We start from the raw sequence: 21,499 nt of genomic DNA on the forward strand, positions 1-21,499 counted from the left end.
TTTGCTGATGACTGAGCATCCAGCATGTGCTCTCTGACTGATCGCAGTGTCTTTCTGAGCCTGATACTTCCATCCCAGCCTCACAGAGCGTCACCTGAGGGAAAAGGTCTGGCCTAACGAGCACCCTAAGATGTTGGAGATGTAAGAGATCACAGAGATTCGTTCCCATGGGGTCTCGCTCTCCACCGAGGGACCTTTGCATTCAGAATCAGTCCTGTAAACACATTACATAGAAGCATTACCTGCAACCCAAGAATATCTGGTGATAATGGAACCAGTGGAGGAATCCACAGCCACTGTTTGCGGCACTTAAACTGTCCACCAGGGGACACCATTGCTTCCAGTTTCCCATCATGGGGGAAAAAGCAAATTCCCCAAATTCCTGAGGCCTCCACCCAAAGCATTTGCTTTTGGCTCTAAGCAATGTTTCAGATTTCTTTTTCAGGTCAAGCCCTCTGCCTTCCTGTTTGGATATTGACAGTTGGGAGTGGGCAGAAGGAGACTGAATCAGTAGATTGAGGGCTCCAGAGACATCCACTGTTGGCCATGGTTTCAGTGTGACAAATGCTAACACTAGTGATGCTGGTGGGTGTGAGATGTGTAGAGTGTTTTCTGTGCACAAATGTCCTTCATAAATACTGTCTCTCATTTAATCACCATACGTGAAAGTACTATTCTCACACTGCTGCAGAAACTAGAGAAAGTAAAGGACTTACCCGAGGTCACATAGCTTGTAGGTCAGGGTCCTGTTTACAAAGCCTCTGTCCTGGTTTGCACTTGAGTGTCTAAAATACACCTGCGTGGGTTTGGAATACTAACTCAGATGGGTTGGTAAAGCCACAAATACGGCTAGGAGATGAGCCTGTCACCCTGTCTTCCTTTCCTCCTCCCCAGGCTCTCGCTCAGACGCCCTGAGGGCAAGTGGTCTGATCGGTTCCTTCACAGTGAACTGTTCTTGATCCCGAGCAGAGGTTCTTAACTCTTCCTGAGTTGAGAACTGCTTCCCAAAATGCACATAATTGATCTACTAGATCCTGGCTTCGCTCTGCCACTGACCGGCTCAGCGATGGAGGGCGAGATGCTGTCATCTCTCCCAGCTTCAACCTCGTCTTGTGTAAAATGGAGTTCTGCGACTTTCTGGCTTGTAAGTGATAGGAACCCAACTCACACCAGCATGAACAACAACAAAACAAAACAAAACAGATCAAGGCAATCTCTTGGCCCACATAGCCAAAAGGCAAGAAGGCTGGCTGAACCCAGGCCCTTGAGCTCATCCACACCTCCCCACCCCCCACCCATCCACCTCTCATCTCTGTTTCTGTCCATATGGTCGGCTTTGTAACCTTGGGCTGGCTGAAACCGTGGCCGGCCACCCAGCCACTGGCTCCTCGGAATCCTGTCCTCACCCTGCCATAACCAGGGAGGAACTGGCATTCTCTGCCAACTCCGAGTTGAAGAACTAAGTGCCTCTGCATCACAGGGGGTAGTGAGCGCCAGGCAGGATAGCAAGGGCGAGAGTGTTTAGAAAAGTCAAGCTCACCTGCTGAGGGCTATCTGGCCCCAGGGCAATTCCCTTGCTGGTAAGCCTCAAGTGCAGGTGTCAATAGTTCCTCATGAGAGTAGGATCTGGGGGGGGGGGGGGGGGGGAGGCTGGCAGAGCGATGTGTTTGCCCCTCTCTTCCCAGGCCTCAGCCTGCGGAGTGAGGAGGGTGCCTCCATGGGTCCATAAACACTCTCCATAAATCTAAAGAAAGTGACCCAGACGGATCCCCCCTATCACTTTGCATCATTTCCTTCTGTCTGTCAGGGTCACATTATCACCTCCGAGGCAGCAAATGCAAAGCAGAGGCAGTGGGGACACCCCCACGGCAGCAGACCCACCACTAATGCCACCTTGGTGTTGCATGACCTCTCCTGGAGAAGCAGACTCACCTCTCCTCATCATCCTTCCAGACTATGGGTCTCGTAAGCTGCCACCCTCTCATGAAACCCTATTCACCACAGCCCTTTTTAAGCAGCGGCTCTTTTCCTTCCTAAGGGACAAAGAAATGGGGCAAAGCAACTCTTGCCCTTTTGTGCTTTCCTACCTGATAGGGAAACAGCCTCCTGACCCAAAAATAGCCTTATCTGTGCAGCAGGGCCAAGACTCCCGGGTGGGCCAGGCTGTGATGCACCTGCAGGCTTGTCCCCAGGCTGCAGGCCGTGGGAACTGAGCAGTGACACAGAACGGTCCTAAGACAAAAAGGCCATGGCTCCACCCAGGACGATCAAAATTAATATCATAAACACCACTAAGTAACTACCGGCCTGGGCAAGTGCACACACCCAGTGTCCCTGGGGCAGCGGCAGACACCCTGATCCCAACCACACTGACCTCCGGGCCTGTAGCGGTCCCCTGCCGGCTGCCATAGCCTCTGTTTTGATCTGACCACCCCTCTGTGTCCAAGTGGTGCGGGAAGTGGGGGAGCACACAGGCTAGGACTTGCTTCAGTCCCTACCGCCTGCACAAGGCCGCTCCTAGGCTGCCTGCTTCTCTTCCCCTCAGCAGCTCCCCTCCCCTCTGAGCCCCAAAGGCTAAGGAAGAGCCCCCACCTTCAGGATGACTGTGTATCCAGAGGCAGTATATCCAGGACTCATTCAATGATGCTATCCGGGTGGAAATTGACTTCTTCACACAGATTCCTTCGTGCTCCTTAACACTCTCTGCTTCAAGGTCAGATAATGGAACTGTTGACAAAGGTTTTTTCCAGGCTGAGCTGGTGGAAGGCCTAGCCTGCTGCCTCCTTTCTCTGTCCTGATGGGGAATGTGACATGACCCACTGGAGCGTCAGGGATGATGTTGGCTGACGCTCTCCTTGGTCTGGATGCTGACCTGAGTGCTTCATGTACACAACTCCATTTGGTCTGCAGGACATTTCTGCATGACAGCCAGCTATTAACCACTCCTATCTGCCAGAAGAAGTAACTTAGGCCAGGAGACGCTAAGAAGCTGCACCTCAAAGTGGCAGAACTGGGATTTAAACTCGGCCCCTTGGAGCCCAAAGCCCACCCTGCAGCCCTGTACCTGCTGTTCCTTTGCAATATCTCCTGTATGGACCCCCTTCTCTTGCCTCCCTCTAACTGCGTCAGCCCTGGAACTGGCCTCCTGACTCCCTTCTTGCACTGTCATTGTTTCTACCAGCACTGTCTCTTTTTTTGTTTTGTTTTGTTTTTATTTATATTCCTGTTAGTTAACATACAGTGTAATACTAGTTTCAGGCGTACAGTACAGTGATTCAGCACTTCCATACATCACCCGGAGCTCATCACAGCAAGTGTGATCCTTCATCCTCGTCACCACCCACCTCCACTCTGATAACCATCAGTTTGTTCTCTAGAATTAGAGTCTCTTTCTTGATTGCCTCCCTCTCTCTTTTCTTTTCCCTTTGCTCATTTGTTTTGTTTCTTAAATTCCATGTGAGTGAAACCATATGGTATTTGTCTTTCTCTGACGGACTTCCCTTAGCGTTATAATCTCTAGCTCCATCCATGTCGTTGCAAATGGCAAGATTTCATTCTTTCTGATGGCTAAGTAATATTACATTGTGTGTATATATATCACATTCTCTTTATCCAGTCATCAGTTGACGGACTCTTGGGCTGTTTTTATAATTTGGCTAAGGTAGAAAATGTTGCTATAAACGTTGGGGTGCATGTATCCCTTTGTATTAGTATTTTTGTATGCTTTAGGTAAATACCTAGTAGTGCAATTGCTGGGTCATAGGGTAGCTCTATTTTTAACTTTTTGAGGAACCTCCACACTGTTTTCCAGAGTGGCTGTACCAGTTTGCATTCCCATCAACAGTGTAAGAGGGTTCCCCTTTCTCTGCATCCTCGCCAACATTTGTTGTTTCCTGTGTTGTTAATTTTAGCCATTCTGACAGGTGTGAGGTGGTATCTCATGGTAGTTTTGATTTGCATTCCCCTGATGATGAGTGATGTTGAGCATCTTTTCATGTGTCTACTGGCCATCTATATGGCTTCTTTTGAAGAAATGACTATTCAGGTCTTCTGCCCATCTTTAATCAGATTATTTGTTTCTTTGGGTGTTGAGTTTGATAAGTTCTTTATATATTTTGCATACTAACCCTCTATCAGATATGTCATTTGTAACTACCTTCTCCCATTTTGTAGGTTGCCTTTCAGTTTTGTTGATAGCACTGTCTTTCTGAAACACAAATTTGATATGACTTCTCCCAACTTTAACACCTTCTGTAGCTGCCAAGTGGCTTGTTGTGTATAGACCCTCCTGTGTGGTGGTCAAGTCGGCTTCCCTTACCAGGCAGACTTATTCCTCCGGTCCACCTACTCCAAACCTCTGGATGTGTCCAGGCCCCTTTAAAGGCTTACCTTCTCCATGAAGCCTTCCATTCTGAAGCTGCCAGGCTTTGAAAGTGAGTTGAAGAGGCCCCTTGTCTAGTGGTTTTGAAGCCAGGTTCTGAAACACCACAAGGGATCTCAGGACGGCACCGGGACAAATGGATGCTGGGCATGGGCTGGGTCACCAGCTCCCTGCCTCTGCTCAGCAGCCAGAGATTCACCTTTATCTGTCATGTATCTGGGGTTCATGTAAAATGTCATCTGAAAAGGGTCCTGCTGCTAATATACTAACATATATGTTACAATAATACAGTAATAATAGCATAATAAACAGTACCCAGCCCAACCTTCTAATTTTACAAATATGGAATTCCTCCTGCACCTGCTGCCCACTATCGATTTGACACCTAGTAAGTACTATCCCCTGCAAGTTTGTCTTTTCCTTTGGATGTCTGTCTCCTCAACTAGCGTATAAACTCCTCATGGGCCAGGACCAGGTCTTATACTTGGTTATGTCCAGGGACTAACATGGTTTAAGACATATTTATTTGTTAGGACTGTTTTCTGCTTAAGATATTTCCCTAGAGACATAAAACTAAAACCCCACCTAATACCTCCCTCTTACTGCCTCCCCAGAGGTAACCACTCCCTAAGTTAGTGTTAATCGTTTCTCTGAGGTTTTATTTTATTTTTTTTTTAAAGATTTTATTTATTTATTTGAGAGAGAGAATGAGATAGAGAGAGAGAGAGAGAGAGAGAGCATGAGAGGGGGGAGGTCAGAGGGAGAAGCAGACTCCCCGCTGAGCAGGGAGCCCGATGCGGGACTCGATCCCGGGACTCCAGGATCATGACCTGAGCCGAAGGCAGTGGCTTAACCAACTGAGCCACCCAGGCGCCCTCTCTGAGGTTTTAAATCACATATAAAGGCACTCTCCTTTTTTTTTTTTTAAGATTTTTTATTTATCTATTTGACAGAGAGAGACACAGCGAGAGAGGGAACACAAGCAGGGGGAGTGGGAGAGGGAGAAGCAGGCCTCCCGCCAAGCAGGGAGCCTGATGCGGGGCTCAATCCCAGGACCCTGGGATCATGACCTGAGCCAAAGGCAGACACTTAACGACAGAGCCACCCAGGCGCCCCTAAAGGCACCCTCCTGCTCTGTGATCTATCGTTTCTGAGTTTCAAGGGAGATCTCAGAGACACATGTGAAATGAAGGCCGCTCCTCTGCACACATCCTATTTCCCGGTTGGATTCGAAGCTCCTAGAGGGCAGACAGCATGTTCTATAGCCGCCCCTCCAACACACACCTCTCTTCCCAACTCACGTCACATGCGGACTCCGAGGGCAATTTCTACTCATCCTTGAGGAAGTGGCCTTGTCTCCTCTGTGAGGACCCTGGCTGGAAGCGCTGCCCGCGAAGGGTAGATCACCTGTTGGTTAAACACCCAAGACCCCAGGCCAGCCCGCCTGGTATGTATCTTGGCTTTGTCACTTTTTAGCTGAGTGTCTGCACCAAAGTTAGTCAACCTCACTGTGCCTTGATTTCTTCTTCTGAAAAAGGGGGGGGAGGGGGTAATCATAGTATCTATTCATAGGGCTCTTAGGAGGACTAAGGGAGTTAATATAAGAAAAGTACTTCAAACTGCACATCTTAAGCATCAGGTAAGTGTTAGCTACTATTGTTTTGATGCCAAGCGAAGGATTTCTGTATTGCTGGATTTCACTTGTTTAGAAACATCTACTTCACTCGGTCCCTATGCAATGCAAGGTCACCCTAAAATGGCTGGACCTTAGCACTGAGCCCTCACTGGAGGGACTGGGTATGTCTGTCTGTCAAGACCAGGTGTCTCACCTGGCCTCCTTCCTCCCTTGTTCTCTGTCCACACTTTTTCTCTTGCTCAGAACTCAGACGGCACCAAATGGCTTCCAGCCTTGTATGAGGAGATAGCCATCAGGAATGTGCTGGACCCACTGGGGTGCCAGCAAGCCTAGTTTCTCAGGGGCCTTCGGCCAGACGCTGCCAGGAGAAGCGAGTTCCCCAAACCCAGCCTCATCTCTTAGAACTCCTGGTTGGACGGGCCCCTCTGCCACCCCTCTGCCCCCCCCCCCCACTCTCCCATGCCTCTTCACTCCCTGCCTTCCCTGTGCCTCCTCTAACTGGGGTCAGTCCTGTCCAGAGGTCTCTGGGGAAGAAGTGGTGTCATGCTTGACTTGACCCATCAGTTTTTCTACTTACCAATCAGCTACCTGCTGGCTCCAACAAGAGGATACATGAGCAGGTTTTCTTTAAAAACCTTAATGTGTCCATTAACACGTCATAGAATTAAAACAGTAGCAAGGGGACTTCAGCCATGCCTGTAATATTTTATTTCTTTTTGTAACATATATGAAATAAATTAAATTATAGCAATTATTTCTGCATTTTTTGACTGTTTAAAACGTTTTGTAATTTAAAAAAAATCACGTATTAGGAGACAGAAATAAAACTGACCTACACATTGAGAGACATGACCAAGTTCTGACTCGGTCACTAATGTAGACTTTTAGATGATGAGGCATTTAGATTATCCACACCTCAGTTTCCTTACTTATAAAATGCTGGTTAAGGTCTCTTAACATCCAATTCTTTGAATTTTTAAATAGGAATGCCACAGTGTCTCCTGGTTCTGGACATTTCTCTCTCTCTAGCATACCTGTTCCCTTGCCTTCCAGATTATTCTCGTTTTGTCTCTTTCCTCCCCTCGTGCCCCTTCAGAGGGGATGGAAACCAGGATAAATACATAAATGGGAAGAATGGCTTTGTGGATGCCCACAGGGGCACTTTGTGGGTCATCTGGAAGGATCTGCCCTTCCTTCCCCGCATGACCCAGGTGGCCATTTCCCTTATGAACTGTGAAAACACCAGGGTGGCCTTGCCTTCCCCAGGGGCAGGTCTTGCCTCAGGCCAAATAGGAACCCCTGGCTGAGTGACTCAATCTCTGCCCAGTGACCTGTGGCTTTATTATCCCAAATAATTTTCAGGAAAGTGTCTATCAGAGAAGCTCTAGTCAGCAGGTCTGGAAGAAAGTGGTTGTCTTTGTGGGTCCCCAGGCCCTGTCCAGTCACAGGGGTCAGGAGACCCCTCTGGAGAGCTGAGCAGAGTCTTAGCCCCCACCCCTCACCCCACAGGGCTGTGCACCCATCCCATCCCCAGAAATCGGCTCTGCCCCCTTCTGCTTCAATCATCCGCCCTGGATACCATCACTTTGGGGCACCATCTGACGGCCTGCTCAGTTTTAGGGGGGGCACTGAGAGCTGAGGGAGTGGGAGGGAAGAGGTCTCAAATTGCTTCCGGCAGTGAGGGGTGTGGGAAGGTCAGAGCCTCCTTCCCTAGACAAACAGCCTCCGGCGTGTCTCCCCGTGAGGGCCTCTGTTAAGCTGTTGAGCAGACCAGACGCTGAGGGACCATGGCCACCCAGTTAGTGCGCAGGGAAACTTCTGCAGACGCAGCCCCATAGCCCGGGCTCTCCACAATCGGGCAGCCATGCAGGGGGCACAGGGGAGGTGACCAGGGTCACCGTTAGCAAAATACTCCTGGCTTCCCATTGCCCAGTAAATCTTCCCCAATGGCTTTTCTTGGGCGAAAAGCACTGATGAGGTGCCTAACGAGGTTGAGTTATTACCGACTAGCCACGTTTCCCTGAACCCTAATCCCTTTTGCCATACAGAAAAGCCTGTGGGGAAAACTGACATACCTAGCCACAGAATTGGAGGAACAGACCTTCTTAAAAGGTCTGAGGATGGATGGCGAGAGGCCTTTTGCAGGTCTGGGATTTGCAACCTGAGTGGGTTTCAGAGTGGGATAAAGGGCACAGGCAAAGACAAGGCTTGGAGTCCCTCAAAGGAAAATGGAACAGATCACCTGGGTCCATAGTGGCCCCCACCCCTCCTCAGAGTATGTCCCACCCCCCTCACAGAGCTGCTCAGAGATGCTAGCTCTTTGCTACTCAAGGGATGAGAATGGGGTTTGGACCGGTAATGGCATCACTTGGGAGTTTGTTAGAAATCCATTGTTAGGGGGCACCCGGACCTACTGGTACAGAGCTTGCGTTTTAGCAAGACCCCTGGGTAATTTGTGTGCACCTCACAGTCTGGGGAGCCCTGGTCTGGCCACTCAGAGTACTAGCCCCTCCCCCCACCCATCCGGCGGGGCAGGGGGTGGGGGGGCTAGCTTTCCTGCTCTCCTAACCTCTTCTCTTATGCCACACCTCTCACACCCTGCGGCTCCACACGCTGACAGCCTGCAGTTGGAAAATTAAAGTCTGACCCATTCATGCCACTGAGCAATCGAGGGTAACTTAGTGTGTCACCAAACTCACATAGCATTTTCATATTAACACATGAAAATCATCTTTTTTTTAAAGATTTTATTTATTTATTTGAGAGAGAGAGAGAGCACAAGCTCTGCGTGGGCAGGGTCAGAGGGAGAAGCAGGCTCCCCGCTGAGCAGGGAGCCTGATTCAATGCGGGACTGGATCCCTGGACTCCAGGATCATGACCTGAGCCGAAAGCAGTCGCTTAACCAACTGAGCCACCCAGGCGCCCCACATGAAAATAATCTTAACGCAAACACTATATAGAAAAATGTAGGTTGCCGAGTGTTATCAGCAGGATGCCAATGCCTTTGAACCACTCTGGGGGCAGGTGCCTATGTCCAGGCCCACTTTGTAGAGGGTGGTTTAATTCATCCCTTTGCCCCTCTTTTCAGCGCCTCTGCCCATAATGCTCCCATGAGAGCAGAAAGAGAAGCAGGGAAATAGGGTAGGAGGAGCAAGAGTTCTGAAAGAGGCCAGAGAAGATGCTGCAACCGGAGGCTACATGGCTATTAACACCTGCTAAGTGCCTAGTACATGGCCTGCTGGGGAAGGCACTGGCTTTGGAACCGGACTAACCTGGATTAGCTCTGAGAACCTGGGCATGTTACCTTCAGTGTCTGAGCTTCAGGCTCCTTATCTGTAAAAAAATGACCCCCAGGGGGTTGTAGTGCTGATTGTCTATAGTGAGCCAGCCCAGAGCGAGCATTCAGTGTCTGTCAGTTTTCTCCCCGCTTTCCTGGTGTGTGCAGGAAAAGGAGGAGCTGAGACATGGCCCTGACCTTCAAGAAGGCTAATGACAAAACTGGTAGGCATACAATGATTAAATACTCCAAGGCAATAGGGGGTTAAATGCTCAATTGAGCAGCAGAGCCACCGGCAGGCGAAGACTGGAAAGTCCTACACAATCTTTTGGGTGGAAATTGAGCCAGTGAAGATAAACAAGAGACGAAGAATGTACACAGAGCATGCATAGAGGCTTGGAGACGGGGCTGGGCGGGACATGAGTGGAAACCCTGCCGGAAAGAGTCAGTAGAAGCAGAGGACAGTGTCAGGAGGAGGAGGGGCAAGAGGAGGCAAGGAAGAGCCTATGGAAGGTGCTGGAAAGCTGGGATAAAGAGCTGGGAGACTGAGTTTGTGTGATGCAGACGGTGTGGTGGAGGAGGAGTACCACAGGACTGGACCTGAAGTGTGGTCATTGATTCAACACACTCTCCTGCACCTCTCTTCCCCAGTTTTATTAGCGACTCCTAGATCCAGAGTGCCTGTTTGTTCAGCCTTTTTGCAGTGTGCCTGGAAAAAGCAAATTTGATATATTGCAGAGGTGGGTCTAGAACTGAATATGACTAGTAGAAATGAGCCATTCCTGGGCACTCTGTGCATGCCAGGCTCTGAGGTTCTTCATTATGAAAGGCCATCTTATTCCTCTCAACAATCCTTAAGGGGATGCTGTTTTTGCACCCAGTTTGCATGAGGAAACTAAGGCATGCTCTAAAAGGTTAGGTGACTTGCCTAAGGCCCCACAGCTAGAGGCTACTCCATTAGCCACTGACCTCCTTCCAAAAAAGGCAGCCCCTCCCCAAGCTGTTCTAGGGTTCTAAGACACCCCGGAAGCTGCTTCTAAACAATTCTTTTCTCCACAAGGGCAAAAAAGTCTTTAGTTCTACTGCAAGGAGGACATGAGGATGGGGAAACAAACAGAACCTGTCCAGTAAGATACGGACCCAGCATTTTCATGTTCCTGTCCAGCCCAGAAGGATACTGAAGGGAAAAATCTGAGTCCCAACTTCACCGAACTTCCAAGAACATGTAAGAAAGTGTTCTCCCACCCCTCCATCTCCACTTAAAGCAGATTTAGGAATGGCTGGCGCTGTATCAAGGAGGCCTGCTTTATATTGAGGTTGGTAGGAGTCTCTACCATGAGAAATACAGGCAGTCTTCCCTCCCTGAGGCACATCTAGATCCATTCGGACTGGGAACTGGAACAGGAGGCTGGGATGGGAGGGCGCTATGAAAGGAAGGGGAATAAGAGAAAGAAGGTCATACCCACAACAATCTCCTTTATGTCGTGAGCAGGTGGCCTTTAGGGAAGGAGCACTGCTCCCAGACATTTACCCTTGAAACTCTGCCAGTTGAGGATTATTCCTCAACATCTCCTACCTCCATCTGGACTGCAACCTTCTTGGAAGTGTGATAAACCTTGTTGGCTGATGCAAGGTGTATAATCCTCTCTGTGGTGGCGGTGGTTATGGTCCATTCCTTTTTTCTTTCTTTATCTTCTTGTCTTTCAGAATTAGCAAAGCCAACATGAAGTTCCTTCATGGAAGACGCACATCATGATGTATTGAGATAAAGCATGAACTTGGTGTGGCTACTCTCAGAAGGTCTTGAAACATATATTTAAGATTTTATTTATTTATTTGAGAGGAGAGAGAGAGCGTATGAGCAGGGGTGAGGGACCGAGGGAGAGAGAGAAGCAAACTTCCCGCTGAGCAGGGAGCCCGACGCGGGGCTCGATCCCAGGACCCCAAGATCATGACCTGAGCTGAAAGCAGATGTTTAACTGACTGAGCCACCCAGGGATCCCTGAAACATAACTTTTTTATTGTTTTTTAATTTTTATTTTTTTTCCTGAAACATATTTTAAAAGAAAAATGTATGCTGTGAAAATGATGCATGCTAACAAAGCATTTTGTATTAATCATGTTTTTATTTTCTATATTTTATAATAGTTGGACACCTTGGAGCCTTGCAGACCTGGGAGGGACAGCCTCTCAGGATTAGCTAATTCCTAGGAACAGCAAACAACTTGCCCACAAGCATGAAATGCAAACCAACCAATCCTGAGCCCATACCCTCAACCACCTGTTTTCCCATTGTCACCCACCAAACCAATATTCCCCTTCCCCCAAATCACCCCACGGCCAGGTACCGGATAATTCAAGACCACCCCCATAACCCAGAACCTGCTGAAATTATTGAAACCATCCAATCCTAAGCCTTTTCCATTCCTCCCCACAAAAAACACATAAAGGCTAAAGTCCATACTTTTCCCTTGCCCTTTCTGCCCCTGGACCCTGATGCTTCCCCAGATGGCCCTGCACAGGGTGTCATGCCTCTGCTTCTAGGGATCTGTGAGTATCAACTTCTTCCTTCACGACAGTCATTTCTGAGTCTGCGTGTGTTACCATCCATACTCGCTTGAAACTAATCCCGGGTACATTTTAAAACACATTTTATACAGGAAAATTCTATAAACTCTGCTCCCATTTTGCACTCAGGAGGGTAGCCTTGGAGGCAGGTGGGGGTGGGCAGACGGACGGGAGGTGACACAATGGAAGTGTTTCAGCCAGGAGTTCATGAGCCTGGACTCCCAGTTATAGTTCCATCGTCTCTGGAAACCTCAGCTTCTTGCTGAGATCACCACAAAATTATATTAGGTAATTCTAAATTCCCAGTGTCTTTGGATCTAGAAGGCTCCTAAAATATGCTAAAGGAGCAATATATGAATGCTTATGCTGTAATAAAAGGTTGGAAGGAAAAAATAGGGTACAAAATTATACTTATCCTACAATAGAATATGGCTGAAGACTGGAAGAAGAAAGTTTTAATAAAGGGATGGGATTATGGATCTAAATGTATGTTTCAATTTAAAAAAAAAGTCTCGAAGTTCATATCAAAGCAGAGCTGGTAATCCTCTCTCCATTTCTGCATCCTCTTATAAATGCCTCTGTGTTCATTTCTAGAGATTGGAAGTCCAGAATGGGTCTAATTGGGCTAAAATCAAGGTGTCAGCAGAGCTGTTTTTCTTCTAGATGCTCTAGGGGAGAATCTGCTTCTCACCTTTTTCCAGATTCTAGAGGCTGCCTGTATTCCTTGGCTCAGGCCCGCCCACTTCCATCTTCAAAGTCAGCAAAGGTCAGGTGAGTCTTTCTCACTTCCCATCGCTTCTCTGACTCTGACTCTTCCCTCCTTCTTTAACTTGTAAGAACTCTGTGATGACACTGGGTTCACCTGGAGGACCCAGAGTAACCTTGCCATCTCAAGGTCAGCTGATTAGCAACTTCAATTCCATCCGCAGCCTTAACTTCCTTTTGTTATCCGTATAACATATTCCTAAATTCCAGGGATTTGGAGGGGGACAGCTGGGGAGGCGGCATTATTTCTCTCTGGAATTCTACCTCCTTTGTGTCTTCCTGATTGCCCTTGCTCGTTGTCACCCAAACTTGGTGAGGAAGGGCAAGACCCTACACTGTGTTTTGCCTTGGGAACTTGTGGTCCTTTATGGATAATCCTGCCAGCTTGGGAGATGCCTCCCAGTGCCTAAAGCTGGACGTCCAGCCAGCAAACACTTATTGAGCACCTTCTGTGTGTCAAGATCTAAGCCAGCTGTTAGGGACAGTATAAATATGATGGCATAGTCCCTGCACAGGGAGCTCATAGTCTAATAAAGGAGAGTACCCATCCACATAAACATCCCAAATACAAAGCATGAAAGGAAGGCCATGTGAAGCGAGGTGAGGAGAAGTGCTGTGAGCCGTGTCCCCATTCCAAAGGGACATCTGAGATCTGAGGTGCCGCTGGTGGAAGAGGTGAGCCCCCAACCTCAGCTTCTGCTCTACATTTTGAATTTTTTAAGGTTACAAATTAGCATAAGAAAATGTCCCCCTGTTCCACTCCCCTGTCCTCCTCCCGATCTGCTGTCTCCACCTCACGGATCACAGGTAACTGCTCTAGTGAGATATTTATATCCTTTTAGATATATTCTGCATGTGAACATGCTCAAATGTAAAAAATAGATGACTTATAACTATTTCTATTCTATAACATTATTTTGCAACTTCATCAGTCTCTGACCAAATTGAGGATATTTTCCCAAGTAGTACAATGTATATTTGTATATTTCTAGGGTAAGTCTCTAAGCATGGAATAGCTGTGTCAAAAGATATGTGCAGTTTTAATTTTGACAAGTCATCATTCAAATATACGAGGCTGATTTAGTCTCCCTCCAGCTTGGTATGGAAACCACTGTTCCTCCACACCCTCCACCAATGCTGGACATCATCCATCTTCTTAACTTCTGCCAGTCTGATAGGTGGAAAAGGGGTATCTCAGTGTGGTTTTAATTTGCATTTCTCTAATGATGAGTGTGGGTAAACCTTTTTTTTTTATATGCCTGTTTATGTTTTAAATCTTTGAGCCATCTGGGATTTATTTTGTTATAAGAATAGAACTTTATTTTTTCCAAATGGCAGTACTAGCTATTAAATAATTTACATTTCCTCCACTGATTTGAAATGCCACCCAGCTCTAGATTTTAAAAACTGAAAGAAGGCCACCTCCACCTACACTTCACACCATATGCAAAAATAAGTTCAGAATGGATCCTGCATTTGAAAGTAACATATAAAACTTTTAGAAGATAACACAGGAGAGCATCTTCAGGTAGTAGGGATAAGCAAAGAGTTCTCAGGTATGACACCAAGAGTAAAATATGTCAAATTAAAAAATTAATAAATTGGACTCTACCAAAATTAAAAACTTTTGTGCTGTGAAATATTCTGTTTAAAAGACGAAAAGACAAGCTACAAGCTGGGAGAAAATCTTTTCAAACCACACATTAAACAAAGGCCCATATAGAGAATATACAAAGAATTATCAAAACCTCAAAGAACTGGACAGATACTTCACCAAAGAAGACATATGGATGGCAAAGGAGCACATGAAAAGATGTTCGATATCATTAGCCATTTGGGAAGTGCAAACTGAAAATTTAAGACCACAGTGAGATATCACTACATACCTCCTAGAGTGCCTAAAAGACAGTGATAATGACAGATGCTAATGAGGATATGGAAAAACTGAAACTCTCAAATATTGCTGATGGAGATCTAAAATGGAACAACCACTCTGGAAAATAGGTTAGCAGTTTCTTACAAAACTAAACATGCAATTACCATATGACCCAGCGATTGCACTCCTGGATATTTAACACAGAGAAATGAAAACTCATGTTCACACAAAAACCTGTATGTGAATGTTCACAGCACTTTCTTTTTTTGTAAGATTTTCTTTATTTATTTGAGAGAGAGAGAGAGTGAGAGAGAGAGCACAAGCAGGGGGAGCTGCAGAGGGGGAGGGAGAAGCAGGCTCCCCACTGAGCAGGGAGCCCAACGTGGGGCTCTATCCCAGGACCCCGAGGTCACGACCTGAGCCGAAGGCAGACGCTTAACTGAGCCACCCAGGGGTCCCTAAAATATTTTTTGAAATGAAAAAATGAGAGAAGAAAATCACCTTTGCCAAAGACCTTTCCATTGTACACGGCGGTTCTCTTTGGTGGTTGCTTTATCCACAATAACCTACCCCACCTCTCTCCTCCCGAGACACACAACATGACATCCTTTTGAAGTTTCCAGTGGAATGCAAGTTGCCTTAGACCTGGAGGTACAGAAAAGTTGCATATATATAAAAATAGTTCAAAAGAACACCAGCATATCAGATTCACCAGCTGTTAATATTTAACCAGTTCATTTTATCACATGGGATCTATCTCTCAATCTGTATCATTCTTTCGGAATCATGTGAGGGTTAAGTTTCATCCATCATGAGCCTCTGCCCCTAAGTACTTTAATGTTTATTTCCTAAAATATTCTTTTATACCATCACAGTACTGTTAACTTCAGTAAATTTAACACTGATTCGATACTTTAATCCATCGTTCTTATTCCACTTTTATCAATGGCCCCAATGACATCCAGCACAGAGTCGAGACTGTTGTCCTGTGTCTTTGAAAGCCTTGGTAGATCCAGCTCTACTACCAGTCTCTCCTTGACACGGGGCCCTCGGAATTCGCATCTGTAAACTGGGATCGTAGTCATTTACCCACCCTTTGTGAGTAAAGGCGCTTTAACAATCTATGAGAGCGAAACGGATTATCTCTCGTCGGCATCACTATTCCCCACTGGGTCTAAACTTCCGTTGTGGGTGGGAGCTGGAATTTAGGGTGGGCTCCTCTAGGGAAGAGGTGACGGAGACTGTGCGAGGGACTCCCCTTTTCCGCCCCCCTCACCTGGAGTGCCGGGCGGCCAATCCGCGCCGCGCCCCGGGTCCGGCGGCCAATGGGAAGGCGGCGCGGCGCGCTCCCCCAGGGCTATAAGTGCGCCGGGGCGGCGGAAAGTGAAAGTGGTGCGGACGCGGAGGACGCCGCTGACGCCGCCGGGCTGCAGCCGAGCCGCCGGGATGCTTAGGGCTCCCGAGCCGCGGCCCAGGGAGGCGGGGGCGGCCACCCAGTCCAAGCCGCTCACCTCCTTCCTCATCCAGGACATTCTGCGGGACGGCGCGGAGAGGCGCGGTGGTCACACGAGCAGCCCGCAGCCCCCGCGCCAGCCGGACCCGCGGCGAGACCAGGAGCTGGAGCCCGAGCGAGGAAGAGGCGGCGCTGGGGCGCCCGAGGACGAGTGGAGCGCCCGGCCCGGCACCGGGCAGGAGGCCGATGCGCCGGCGGAGAACGAGCCAGGTGAGCCCGCGAGGCTGGGGCGGCCGGGCTGGGCCAGGGTGCGGTCCCGAAGGAGGGGCGGGCCGGCCTGCGGGCTGCACCGGCGCGAGGGCGGGTCCAACGCAGGCCTCCCGGAGCTCCCGCTGCAGGGATGCGGGGCCCCGCGGCAACAGGCCAAGGGACCTCACCGCCTCCCGCCGCGGGCGCGCCTCGGAAACTAACCCTGAGCCCCACCGTCAGGGTGGCGCAGGATTTGTCCCTGGGCTGGACTCGCCGGGCACGGTGTTCTCTGCTCCGCGGGCTCTGGTGCCCCAAGACCCCGCCACGCGCTCCCAGCCACCGCGGGACCCTGGATCCGCGCCCGCCCCGCGCTACCTCTTGGCAGTTAGTTACATCTAACAAGTAACTGATCAGGGTTTGACAAGCGAAGACTCCCTTGGCTTCCCAACTCCAAGGGCAGTAAAACTACATTTGGAAGGTCCCCCCGGCCTTCAGGAAATATAACACCGTTAGAACATTTAGAATAGCCTTTTTACCTTTCCTGTCACTTCGGATGAGGTATCCTAACGGCTTGTTTAGAAAAAGGGGACTGAAGCCAGAGAATGAACTTGCCCTCAGCCTGCGCCGCCTCTCCTATAACACGAACCCTCTCTGGCCACCCAAAAGTTAAGCTGATGCCTTTGGGTCCTGCGTTACCAGCTGTCTGATTCCTGTGTCTTCCCTGCCTCCCTTCTCCCACCTCTTCTCAACGCACACATCTAGGACCCTAGTTAATTCTCCTGGACGATATGGCAGGAAGCTCTACCACTAACGGCTTCTAGAGTTAGGTTCTTGATGACTGTTAGAAAATTAATACATAATATACATATTCACTCACTCCCCACTCAGGAGAGTTCCTTAGTCATGTGAAAAAAGTGAAATGTATCGAAGATGACAGTGGGCTGTTTGTTCACTCACCGAAGAGATAAGGGTGGATTGAATTCTGTTCTCTTCCCTCTAACATGTAACCTTTTCCTTCCCATCCGTCCTTCTCCCTTCTCCTTTCCAGATAGACACTTTGAGACTTATCTGATGGACTGTGAAAACAGTGCAGGCTCCTTACCAAGCCTTCCGCAAACCTCGAAACAGCCGCAGAAGCGCTCCCGTGCTGCCTTCTCCCACACTCAGGTCATTGAGTTAGAGAGGAAGTTCAGCCACCAGAAGTATCTGTCAGCCCCTGAAAGGGCTCACCTGGCCAAGAACCTCAAGCTCACTGAGACCCAAGTGAAAATATGGTTCCAGAACAGACGCTATAAGACCAAGCGAAAGCAGCTCACCTCGGACCTGGGAGACCTGGAGAAGCACTCCTCCCTGCCGGCTCTGAAAGAGGAGGGCTTGTCCCAGGCCTCTCTCATCTCCATGCATAACAGCTACCCTTACTACCCCTACCTGTACTGCTTGGGAGGCTGGAACCCACCTTTCTGGTAGTGCCAGCTCAGATGACAATCATGAGTGGTCAAATACTGTCTTCCCTGGGTTTGCGTCTCTGGAGGGCAAAAGGGGCCAGGCTCAGGGAGGACTGGGGAGCAAGCCACGTGCGTACTGACCCTGTTGCCGGTTTGCATCGACATCCCAGATTCTTCACTGGTGAGCCAATGAAAGATCTGGGACAGTGAATAATATCCAGATAGATCCCCCAACACATGATGTGGGACGTTTTTTTGCTCTTTGAGACCTCCGCCAAGTGGGGAGGGATAAAGTCAAGTGCTGTTTCTAGCACTTCCTGTGATTTCATATGAGCTGTCCCCATCACTCCTGAGGATGCCATTTCCACTCCATCCTCTTGTGTAACTGAACATCAACCCTGAAACCGCGAACCTGAAGGGGAAAAGGATGACCAAGTCGAGGGTGTCACCTCCCGAATTACACTTAAGTTCCAAAACCTCTCATTGACCTTGGAATACGACCAAGGTTCCTCTGTCCCCATAAGAGAGAGGAAGACAGAGGCTCAAAGAGAAGCCTGTCATGCTCAGCACGGACCTGCATGGGATTTGAAGATCGGTACAAGGAGGTGAAAATATAAGCTGCTGCTTCTTCCTTTTTAAATAACACACCGACCTAAGTATTTCCAGGGTGGCCCAAGCAGAACTCGAAGCACTCACTGTGGTTTTAGTACAAGCTGTATAAACAGAAATGTACTGCAAGGGGTGGGCCCGGGACAGAAGACTCTCCACATGTCGGACAACGGCCTGAGGAGGAGCCTCTGCACTGCGGCTGGGCAGTTGTGGGGGGGAGGGCATTACATTTTTTTGTTAATAAAGATTTTAAAAAAGCCTCCTCTGGACCTTTTTGCCCTGGGCCTGAGAATTAGAATGAGCAGTTTCCTGGAGTTTTCAGGCTGTAATTCATACTACACCATGACAGATCACATACTTCTCTCCTATAAACTCCTGCCTTCCCTCCTTTTATTTTTTTGTTCCTTTTCCACAACGATCACCCACCAAAGGGCTTCTTTGCAGCCCAGACTTTTAGTCTGGCTGCACCTAACATATACCTTCCTTATTCAACCTGAGATCTGGTCTTTTTTTTTCCCCCAAAGCTTTATCTCTCCTGGGTTAAAAAAATAAAAAAGAAAGAAAGAAAGAAAGTAGGGTAGGGGGAAGATCCTGAATTGGCTAAAAGATGTGCATTTTTTTTTAACTAGCAATTCTTATATTTTTTTCTTTAAAAACATACATTAAATCCCAAATCCTATTTAAAGACTTGACAGCTCGAAAAGGTCACTGCTGCTTTTATAAGACTTTCTGGTGGCTCTGTTGTTACAGTTCAAAGTCTGACAACCCTCTGGGATCCCTGCAGGCAGAGGAGTTAAGAGGTATCGGGCTTTCACACACAAGGAGAACACAGGGCAAAATGAAGGGTTGGGAGCCGTTGAGCTGTCCAGTGGAAATGCAGAGTTCATGGGCAGGACATGGAGAAGAGGCAGCCAGGGCTTCGGTGAGCTGGGTCCCTGGCTGCAAGCTGAGGGGGCCGATAACACTTTGCCAGCAGGGGCTAAGGAAAAGGAAACTGTTTTCAAAACACATTTTTACTGTGGCGTCCGTCATCAAACAGTGAAACTGTTCAAATACTTCGGGAGCTGTATTTAATGCCTATAAAAAATGGGTCCCCCAAACGAGTCACCTAGTGACTTCAGCGAGAATGGGAAGAGGGCCAAGGAAAAACCTGGCCACGCTTCTGTTTCTACCCGATTGTCTCAGGTGACCTAGTGGAGGGGAGACGTCAGAGTAGAAGAAGCCAGTTATAATGAGGTACCCCGAGGCCTGGAAATCTCTTGATCCCACTACTTAATTGTGTTTAGTGAGAAACCATTCAATTTCCTCCTATTAAAAGGGGGTGATTTACTGTTGGTGGCAAAACTGCCTGAGTTGATAGAAAGTTGGCCCGTTTCACCCCATTTTCTCCCGTTTGGGCTCCACATTGAAATACTGTTAAACGCTCGGCTGCTGACAAGCACCAGGGGCGCAGACAGCAGACTGGCCCAGATTGCTTACTTCTGCTCACAAGGCTTTGAAGAGAAGCATCCAGTGCCCACTCCCCGCTTGGTACCCTTTCTCACTCTCTTTCCACCGGCTGTTCTCCAGGTATTAGAACATTTTACCATGATGTGTATTGTGTTGCAAAAAAAAAAAAAGTCTTTGTTTAAAATTATTTGGTCTATGAATCTATCTTGCTCTTCCTCCATTGGAACTAGTTACTCCCCCATCTCTGTCTGGGTATCTGATGGGTGAACTAGAGGGTGCCTCTGACCACCTCAGACAGCCTGTTGCCCTTCCATAAGTCAGTTTGGGTTCTTCACCTGCATAACAAACTCTGCTCCAGTCTGTAACATGAAAGCCTGTGACTTGAAGTTGAGTAAAGTACCCCAACCAAACTTTATTTTTCTAAGTATTTTCGGCAATGTGTGAGTGTTTTTAAAATAAAATACTGTGACTTTATTAGACGTATTTGCGTATGGGTTTTTGTTTCTTAAACGCTGCATGCTTTTGAGCTTACCTATTTCTGATTACTGTGTTCTCCCTCACTCAGCCTGCCTGACAAATCTAAGGAGACCAAACAGTCAAAAGCAGTAGCTTAGCCAGTGGCAAATGATGGTCATTCTTTTATAAATGCACTACCCCCCGCCCCACTCCCATTCCTGGTAAATCTGTGGAGGGGAAAAAAATTTCTGCCTTCGGTTTAAAAATCATCTGCTCCAGCTCCAGCCCTTTTGTTAAATAGAGAACATCGGGTATTTCCATGTATTTCTGGAAGTCCCTGAAGGGAACATGGAGAGCACAGCAATATTTCTTCTAAAATGCCCCTTGCAGGGGCACCTGGGTGGCTCAGTCAGTTAAGCAACTGACTCTTGGTTTTCAGCTCAGGTCATGATCTCAGGATCCTGGGATCAGCTGAGTCTGAGTCTGTGCTCAGCGGGGAGTCTGCTTGAAGATTCCCTCCCTCTGCCCCACCCCACACTTATTAGCGCTCCCGCTCTTTCAAATCTTTAAAAAAAATTTTTAAAAATAAAATAAAATTTCCGTTTCACCTCCCACCAGCCCCTCCCACTACAACCCTCCCCTGGCTTTCTGGTGCACGTATCTCCCTGGAAATGCCACCTTCATTTAGGGCGGATAGGCCTCTTGGAAGCAACATCTTTGAATTCACTTGATTCACCAAGTATTGCAAATAGGTTTAAAATAAAACAGAGGGATGTCTGGGTGGCTCAGTCGGTTAAGCATCTGCCTTCAGCTCAGGTCATGATCCTGGGGTCCTAGAATTGAGTCCCACATCAGGCTCCTTGCTCAGTGGGGAGCCTGCTTCTCCCTCTCCCGCTCCCACTGCTTGTGCTCATGCTCTCTCTGTCAAAAAGATAAATTCAAAAAAATCAAAATCAAAAATAAAATAAAATATATAGGGGTGCCTGAGTGGCTCAGCTGGTTAAGTGTCTGCCTTCAGCTCAGGTCATTAACCCCGGGGGCCTGGGATCAGGCCCTGAATCGGGCTCCCTGCTCAGCAGAGAGTCAGCTTCTCCCTTTCTCTCCCCTTCTGCCTCTCCCCCTGGCTCATGCTCACACACACTCTCTCTCTAAAATAAATAAAATCTTTAAAAAATAAAATATATAAATAACACATCCTTCATCTGCCTGCACTTAAACCTTCATTAAATCCCACAAGCAGAATGTCTCATGCACCTGATTACTTGAGAGAATTGATGCCCCCCCTCCCAATCCTTCAAGGAAATAGAAGCTTAAAGAGTAAGGTGCTTACTCTAG

General features: G+C 48.1%; 1 protein-coding gene across 1 annotated transcript; it reads left to right on the forward strand.

Annotated features, from left to right (window-relative positions):
• The first annotated feature begins 15,904 nt into the window (after nucleotides 1-15,904).
• On the forward strand, nucleotides 15,905-20,147 carry NKX3-1 (NK3 homeobox 1). The gene is made up of 2 exons (XM_025873966.2): nucleotides 15,905-16,226; nucleotides 17,254-20,147. Exons 1-2 carry the CDS (start codon nucleotides 15,950-15,952, stop codon nucleotides 17,670-17,672), a joined length of 696 nt encoding a protein of 231 aa, XP_025729751.1. The 5' UTR covers nucleotides 15,905-15,949; the 3' UTR covers nucleotides 17,673-20,147.
• The last annotated feature ends 1,352 nt before the right edge of the window (nucleotides 20,148-21,499 follow it).

This window comes from Callorhinus ursinus, unplaced genomic scaffold, assembly GCF_003265705.2.
Source record: "Callorhinus ursinus isolate GAN/ISIS: 27379988/994484 unplaced genomic scaffold, GSC_fseal_2.0 scaffold4, whole genome shotgun sequence".
In the NCBI taxonomy this organism is placed as follows: Eukaryota; Metazoa; Chordata; class Mammalia; order Carnivora; family Otariidae; genus Callorhinus; species Callorhinus ursinus.